This window comes from Papaver somniferum, chromosome 8 (genome assembly GCF_003573695.1).
Source record: "Papaver somniferum cultivar HN1 chromosome 8, ASM357369v1, whole genome shotgun sequence".
Taxonomy (NCBI): domain Eukaryota; kingdom Viridiplantae; phylum Streptophyta; class Magnoliopsida; order Ranunculales; family Papaveraceae; genus Papaver; species Papaver somniferum.
The window spans coordinates 1106727-1115318 of record NC_039365.1 but is presented as its reverse complement, the minus strand read 5'-3'; the positions used below and the strand labels follow the sequence as shown (position 1 = coordinate 1115318).

The 8592-nt window shown below is 36.8% G+C and overlaps 1 protein-coding gene across 2 annotated transcripts; it reads right to left on the bottom strand.

The window, feature by feature from the left end:
* Window positions 1-1882: 1882 nt before the first annotated feature.
* Window positions 1883-6747, bottom strand: LOC113301797 (programmed cell death protein 2-like). 2 transcript variants are annotated; one of them, XM_026550619.1, is made up of 11 exons: window positions 6530-6747; window positions 4347-4577; window positions 4186-4269; window positions 3962-4095; window positions 3777-3874; window positions 3567-3655; window positions 3357-3462; window positions 2975-3138; window positions 2816-2886; window positions 2573-2687; window positions 1883-2334 (listed from the first exon to the last, which is right to left on the bottom strand). In XM_026550619.1, exons 2-11 carry the CDS (start codon window positions 4575-4577, stop codon window positions 2167-2169), a joined length of 1260 nt encoding a protein of 419 aa, XP_026406404.1. In that variant the 5' UTR covers window positions 6530-6747; the 3' UTR covers window positions 1883-2166. The 2 variants fall into 2 exon arrangements, with proteins under 2 accessions (XP_026406404.1, XP_026406405.1); XM_026550620.1 differs by having other exon boundaries at window positions 2975-3135.
* Between the last annotated feature and the right edge of the window lie 1845 nt (window positions 6748-8592).

The window sequence follows — 8592 nt, the reverse complement described above, 5'->3', positions numbered from 1 at the left end:
ATGGCATACAAACATATCACATGTGTATGGTCCAATAGTTTCACATTGGAACCCTTAAGTTGTTAATACATCCCAAGGCACATTTTATTGGCGGCCTATTGTTAACACTTCTTAACTTATAAGCAAAATTCGGTTATAACTCTTCATTCAAGTAATTTTGTATCGTCTTTGTTTGATGTATGTGTTGGTGTTTTATACTTAAAAGTTCTGTGTCCACTATTGAAATGACGATGATACCCAAGTGCACCACAATGTTTTCGGTTTAACCTATAAGTCAGATATCTTGAGTGATCTATGGACAAAGTTGAGACAATACAACTTCAATATATTCACTTGACAATAGTTACGACACAAGACCGATTGACTATATGATCAGTGTCAAGTGATTAGGATTTAACGTACAAGTGTTATTTATTTTATTATAATAAAACAATTATAATGCGAAAGTAAAGTAAATGATACAACAATATTTTGTTAACGAGGAAACCGCAAATGCATAAAAACCCAGGGACGTAAGCCGCTACACAAAGAACAAAGCCAACTTCGTATAGTTGAGATTGAGACCAAGTAATCTACACCCAGTTACTTAGTTCCCTTAGTATCCCTACGCCTACAACTATCAGGCAAACACACGTGAATCCCAAGACAGAAATCACTTTCTGGAGTTGCTTTACCGATGTAAAGTCTTAAACGCTGAACTTCTTTTGATCGTCTTCCAAACTGTAAAGGAACAAAGCTGTTTGGTAACTACTCCAATAATATTTTTAAAAAGATTCGTTAAGTTCTTCCGGTTAAACTAGCAAACTCCTTTGTCTGGTAAAACAATCCAAATCAGCAAATGTTTTATATTCGAGTACACTAGTTTGTAGGGGTGAGCAACAGGTAAAATCCATAGATTTATGATTGGTACTAATATCCTGTCCACGTAAACAACGGGAGCTAGATTTTCATCCACGTCCGATCGATAACCCAAAGGTCTAACATCCATGGGTGGGTTGGCTGAGGGTGGAACCGCGGATTTAAATAATTTATTAAGTAAGACATAAACAAAACTAATAAAAATTAGTTAACTAATGATTCTAGCACATGTCTATGTAAACCTTCTTCACCTCTCTAGTAGCAACGTGTAAAACTAAATTTTCCACATATGAGTAACATGAAAGATATATGCTATTAGCGTAAATTATTTAATTTATCTTCGTTCGTTGCATAACTCTAAAAACATCCCTAACCTACCGGGCGTAGATGTCCAGTGAATTTCTGGACATGCACCCGTACACGCCCAGTATCTGATGGAATTTTCGAAAAAGGACGCATGTCCAACAGGTTAGGTGTCCACCCGTCAAATTGCGGGCGGATTGGACCACCCATTGCTCACCACTTGGTCGGCTGATTTTCAACTTATAACTTAGCCCAGTAGCCAGTTGCAGGGCCATTATGTAATAACGATGTAAGTTGCAGGCTTGCAGCAGATTTGCAAGTTTGCAAAATTCAATTCAGCTGGATGGGATTCTCAACCCCTCCCCACAAAATTGAATTCAGTGTGGTATGATGGTGTGACTGTAAATAGTATTCATCATCCCTATCTTCTCATTTTGTTGTTTGGGTAGTTATTTGAGCTCATTTTAATGGTATATCCGCGTTTTCATTATATTTTTTTAGAAGTTGGGGCGACCATTCTGGACATCATCAGAAACTTTAGTCACGTTAGAGGAAAGCAAACTGAGAATTCAAAACAGAAGGAATGGAAGGCAGGCATACATATGAGTTACCTACTTCCCATTAAAAGACACAATGCCTCTACAAAAGGCCTCTCCAGACCCAAGACAAAATTCATTGGGAGATTGCATGAGTGTCCAGGCCAGATGCAAAGCTTGATTCAGAATAACTGCTTGCTTTATGTATGTTTAGACCTCCTAAAGCTGGGCTGAGCAATATCCTCCCACTTTTTCATAGAGTTACCTTTGATTCCATGTTTTTTGTCCCACCAAAATCATCAAATTCTTAATCTTTTTACATCTAATTTAGTTCACAACCATATCAATGCATAGTATAAAACTATAAAACATGACACTGGACATATTTAAGAAAATTTTAAAAAAGTGGGCCCAAGAAATATGAGGCTCTAGGCAATGGAGTAAGGAATAAAACTTGGCAAAGAATTGCTCATGGTGGTGTAGTTGTTTGAGAATTGAGCTGAACCCAAGCGAATTCCTCCTTATAGGCAACACTTGTTTCACAAGAATCTACACATGTGTACACAGCTATCGTTGCCCAATCAAGTGAGTCTACATCGTTCTTCACACGTAAGAAATACAGCAGCTGTGGCAAAATCTGTACACAAATGACATTAAAAATACATATTATTTGGAGATCAGTGAGGAGACAAAACGATAAATGCATAAAGCAGAAAATGCACATGACAGAGGGAGGGAAGGAAGCAGACTAGGATTTACTAGTGAGGTTGTTGAACCATAATAATCAACCAAAATCTGTCCTCTAGATTGTGTAAATGCCAATATGAGGGGGAAAAAGGCAACTGTAGACTGTATAAAGCTGTTGAGTTTTCTACCTGCATCTCAAAACATAGAGGGCCAAAACAGTAGTTGCATTTTGGAATATCAACTTTAGAAGGACGTCCACTTGCCATGGGCCAAAGTGGTTTTGCCTTTGAGTCTTGAGTATACCTGTTGCCATGATAAGAATACTAACCATGTTTACTTTGTGCTACTTATATGCCTTTATATGAGAAAAAATCAAAGACAAAAAGATGGGATGTAGGCATTATTTTGTGCCTAGTTTCACAAAAACCAACCTTAATACTTGCTCAGGTGCTTTACCAACGCGCACTTGAAAAGAAGTCCAACTTCTTCTATCATCATCGCCCTGTTTACCAGATCCAATGAAGTTTTAAGAGTTAAAAAAAATAGGATCAGAGCAAAAATATCCACAAGAGTTCACATATTTTTTTTACCTCAAAATCGCCCATCATTGCTTCAACAGCTTCATCCTTTTTTTTTGGAACAACCAATGAGCTTGAGTAATCGTTTTCAGATACCTCAGTATCGTATTCATATTCAGCCTCATCTTCATGAGAGATTTCGAACTCTGTCCAGAGGAATTTGCGAGTTACAACTGCTAAACAACCAAAATTCAAAGCAATCAATTTAAAGGAAACCTGATTTGAGCCAATTACAAGACACAACCCTGACCGTGGCGGTGTTGAGCCACCTGCTTAGTGAGAATCACCTGACAGGTCATAACTGCTAAACCACCACAATAAAACGCTTCATAAATTTGGTTGCATCCCATCATCTTAATAAACTACTAGTAATTTTTCATTTGCAAATACCAACCTTGGTTTGAAGTGGTTTTCCCATTGCTGGTGCTGGACTCTGAAAATTGAGATGAGATATTCATCTGTTGGTGGTCTTTTTTATGCCCTTTTAGCCAATGGACTTTCTACAACAGAAAAAACCAACAGTTTCTCTTTAGGATTGACTTGGAAGATTAGGATATTAATTGACTTGGAAGATTAGGTAAAAGACCTCATTAACCACAATTACCTGGTGTGCTTCAGAACAATAGCGTGCATTCCGGCAACCACTGCAAACCTTGTCTCCTTTCCATGTACCACACCAATTACAGAGTAGAGCTAACATGACCAATAATAAAAGGCATGACATCATTAGATAGCGAGATAAGCAAATTCATAGCCAACAACAACAGCTATTTAGTTCATCGATTTTACGTTATAAAATAAGATAACAAGATACCTCCAACTCTAGGCGATCTGCTGGCCTTGTCTAATTTTGGAGGCTCACTTGAGTAATAAGCATTTGACCGGGGTAGCTGGCACCGAAAAACCTTCACACTACATAAACACTTTCAGTGTTACAACATTAAGAATCTTTAAAGCAAATGTTGAATCAAGAAAATGAAGTGTTCTCTTAAAAAGCACCTTCTGCACTGCTTTTCTGGTCGCCGTTTCCATTGCTGGTGTTGGTCTTGAAGAAGGCAGGTCATTGATGTACACATGAACACAAACAATGTTCGATGGAATGTCGACTCCTTTCCAGATATCGGAGCATAAACCTAGTAATCAAGGATCACATGTCGATTAAAACATACGAGTTAATACTTCACTTTTCCTTTTTCTTCTCCTCACATTTTTATAAGTAATACCTGAAGCAAGAACTGTAGAGGATCTCCACAAATGCCACAATTACGAGATTTTTCTGATGGTAAATCAACTGGGTCTAACCAAGCCTGTACAAAGAAAGGAGATAAAGATAAACTATAATCATAAATAAGAAGCTAAAATTCCATAAGTTCACAAAACGTACAGGTGTTCCTCCTGCCTTGCTAGGAAAAAACTGAGGAAGAAGGGAATTAGGATTCTTCGGTTGCTCGACGAAACCTAGAGTAACAGGTATTTCTTCCTCATCATCTTCTTCTTCTTCTTCTTCTTCCTCTTCCTGGTCATAATCACCATCAGAATCTTGAAGAGAGGTGGTGTTCTCCACTGAACACTGTAATACTTCAATCTCCGTTTCTTCACTAGTTATGGCCACCATCTACATCGACAAAAAAAGAAGAAGACATAATTTGGCAACATGGCCGAAAAAAGTAATCACATTATTGCTAAACAAACTAAAAGTAGATTTACATTTATGAACTACAATTGGGGAATTTAAGCCAGCAATGTATATTAGACACAGCTATGTGCTAAGTAACAAAATGCATAAAGCGAGTTAAATGTGACAGAACTTTCATTATCATCAATGGGTTATCACATTGCAAGAATATTTAGTTTAATAACGCGTAATGTTCTGAAGACAAGAAATATCTTACCTTCTAGACAACTTCTCTTTTAAACAGCGATAATACAGGAATCCGTATTTGGCTCAATTTAGTCTGACATACAGCGATAAAGATCAAATATTTCCTACAATATCCGGCTAGCGATTCTTGAAATATCTATCTATACACAGCGATAATACAGGAATCCATATTTGGCTCAATTTAGTCTGATATACCCTAACCAGACCATCTACAACAGCCAGAGCTAATACTATATCAAATTTTCAAGTTCCAGAATTAGTATTTCGTAATGGCATATTATCCTTCAAACTCTTTTTGATGTAAGTTAATAACATATCATTTGAGATAGCACCTACAAATAGAACTCATTCTTAGAGTAAACGCTTTGGTTTGTTCATATCAATAACTAAGCACGAACAAAACCTAATCCAGTTTGTCGATGAACGGCCAGCATGATAAGAATGCCATACTAGGTTGAATCATTTTTATGGACAGGAAACATCCAAGTAAATGGCATCCAAGTCCTATAATCTAAACTAGACGACATTCAATATCAGTCTGTATCAAGTTAGCATCTGCTGGAGATGTCAGAATATGGAGCAAGATGTTTTGCAGTGACAAGATTTAAAGATTGTGAAGCAACTAAATGGCAAATTCTAAGAGATTGCTAGAGAGATGATCTTGGTAGAACGCAATATGAAGCAATAATTGCACATAAATATTCTGTTTCAGTCATTTATAATCCTACTTTTTCTACACAAGATGTTTTCATATTGCATCAATGTCCAGCTTCTGAAAGGATCACTGTAAGTTAAAAAAACATTAAATGCAACAAGTCAAGAGCACGTGCATTGCAATTTGGCAAACGCAGGGCATTCCACAATTCACCTCCCAGGGAAATGTCTCCAATAACTTGAAAATTTATCGAATAAACTTCCCCAACAATAAAAAGAATTTATCGAATAGAACTCAGTACGAAATTTTAAATCGAATCAAACAAGCAAACCTGAGTGACTAACCACTTCTTATCAACAACCAAATTCTAGCTGAACTAATCTGGTGATGAATCACAGAGGTTACACGTTGAATTCACCCATTAAGTCCTTAAATACATACACATACAGTTGAGTTTTCTCCATTATTGAAAATATATCCATTTTCCGAAATGAATCTAATTAATGTCTGAGATTGGACCCCGATACACCAAATTGGATGTGCGGTACACCAAATGAATTTCAAATTCCTTAGCATTTTCAATTTTGGGATTCTGTACTTAAAAGGGGAGACACAAAAGCCTATTCATATTAGGTGTCTAAATCATAAAAGGGAAACTGATTTTTACCAGGTCTAATTCCCGGGATATAAGTTTGATCATTTATGAATTATTCTCATGAATTATTCTACCAAATCCTAAAGATTTTTGTTTTAGGTCAGAAACTAGCATCATAAACTGTTGGTTTTAGGGAAATGACAATTCTCAAAAACCCTTATTGGACAATAATCTCTAACAAACTAAAATACCAGCATTTTATTCTCCAATTAATCATCTAATTAAATTTGAAGTACATTAACACAAAACCCGCAAACAAATTTGAACATATCTTACATAAATGTCAAAAAAAAATAATAACCAAAATTGATAAACATTCACTAAATATCAAACAATTATCAGGAAAAACGAAAGATGAAGAATAAGAATACTAACCCGATGGTGCTGTGAAAAGGGGTTGTGCTTAACAATGGAAAAAGAAGAATATTCACTGAAGTTGATGATGCTGGTGAACTAATCTTAAGATTTTTCCGGAACAATTTTGAAATTGTTGATAGAGATGAGCTCAGTAAAGCTTATTAGGGTTTAGATTCTTTGGTTTAACACTAAGATGGGGTTTTACTCTAGAGAGCTGCTGTTTCGCTGCCGAGGATTTTGAGAAGAAAATAGAAGAGAAACACAGATTTAACACAGGCTAGGGTTTAAAGGAAGCCCTATTACTAGGCACGTTCCCTGTTAACGGGCTCAATTTATAATTCCGGCCCGTAAGACTCTGTTCGCGTGGTTGTTAGTACGCCTTACATAGGGTTTTGGACTTTAAAAGTGAAAAGATCTTAGCTAAACTACCATGGATGCCGAGACTTGTTAGCAGAGAAATTAATAGGGAGATCTAAGCAACAGGTAAAGAACAATTTTTGTTAAAATTGTGTGACTAATTAACTTTCTTTGCGTGCATATAGAAATCATTAGATGGAGAAGTTACCTGCTGACATAATCCTAGATATTATATCTCGGTTACCTCAAGAAACCATGATGAGTTGCAAACTAGTTTGCAAACCCTGGCGAGATATAACAAGGAATATCAAGGTAGGCTTCCTTTTTCAATTTGGGAACCCTGTTTTCAAACTCTGTTTTGGAGGAGCGCAATACAATGATATTGATCATATGAATGAGCATTACTCTTACAAGAAACTTCTAGAAATCAATAACCATTGTCCTGCTGACCTAGAACCCCCCTTGTTTGACATGGTAGGTTCATGTAATGGTCTGGTTTGTTTCAGGGTAATGGAAAAGTATTCTAATGCACGTGATCCCATCAATATCTGTAATCCCATTACTAAGGAATATGTATATCTCCCATCATTTAACTACGACGAAGCATATAACGTGAGTCGATTGGTTATTTTAACTGTGGATTTGGTTATCATCATTCCACGGATCAGTATAAAGTTGTTAAAATCTACAATGGATTTGCCGACCATAAAATTGAAGTATACACTTTGGGTAGTGGCCAAGGGTGGAGAGATATAAAAGGAAGTTATCACAACTTAGGTTATCACCTTGGAGTTTTTGCAAATGGAGCCCTTCATTGGATCGTGGATCAGAGTAAGATGAGGAGTTTCGGTTGATCCCATTACCACCGCTTTCGTGGTATAGAAGTTTTTATGCGTCTTTAAAGTGTTGGAAGGGGATTTGTGTTATGTTCATACAGATATTGGAAAAGTAGAAGACGTTATTCACATATGGGGATTAGAGAGAAAGACAGTTTAGCAGCTATGCCATGAAAAAGTATGAGTTCAATGAATTCTGGAGATGGAGCAAGAAATTTAGTATACCACGCACCAACAGCCTAAGAGATATGCCGTTTGCGGTTACAAAGAGCAATCAAGTTTTAATGTCGTATGATGGAAGTGTCTTTTGTTATGACTCAGAAACTACAATACTCTACAAACTCTGGGATGATGGTCCGAGGGAGATCATTCAATCAATTCCCCACGTGAACAACATTGTTTCCCTCGAAGCATCAGGAGAAAAATCTAAGAGAAGAAAATAGTTATATGTATGCATACTCCTGCCATCCCATTTTTTTGTCTATACTCCTATTAATACATTATGCAGTTTTTGGGTTAATACATCATCGTCCATCTGGATATTAATATCATTTAGTTAATTCATCGTCAATCTGGAAATGAGCAATTACCTGTTCAGCAACTTATTTGAGTTGTTCCTTAAGCCAAGGAGTTGCGGAATCGTGAAATCCTATCAGGCCCGCAGACAACACAGTGTACGTATTTAAATCCTTTCCTAGAGACAGCACAGTCCATTTCCCTGCTCTCTTCAACCCACATTCTGTTGGACCTATATCTGCAACAAGAACAAGAACTGTATTGTTTACATCAAAACTTCAATTGTTTTCAACACATTCAATATGTTGAGGTTGAATGATAAGAGTGACAGACCAGGCCATACTCCTCAGGATCCCAATTGCACAATTGCCC

What these genes read in the sequence shown, in the direction of transcription:
- LOC113301797 (XM_026550619.1), bottom strand. Translation starts at nt 4,577, where the DNA reads ATGGTGGCCATAACTAGTGAAGAAACGGAGATTGAAGTATTACAGTGT. An exon ending in GCAAGGCAGGAGGAACACCT is followed by an intron (nt 4,270 to 4,346) that starts GTACGTTTTGTG and finishes TTCTTTGTACAG; the next exon opens with GCTTGGTTAGACCCAGTTGA. An exon ending in CTCTACAGTTCTTGCTTCAG is followed by an intron (nt 4,096 to 4,185) that starts GTATTACTTATA and finishes CTTGATTACTAG; the next exon opens with GTTTATGCTCCGATATCTGG.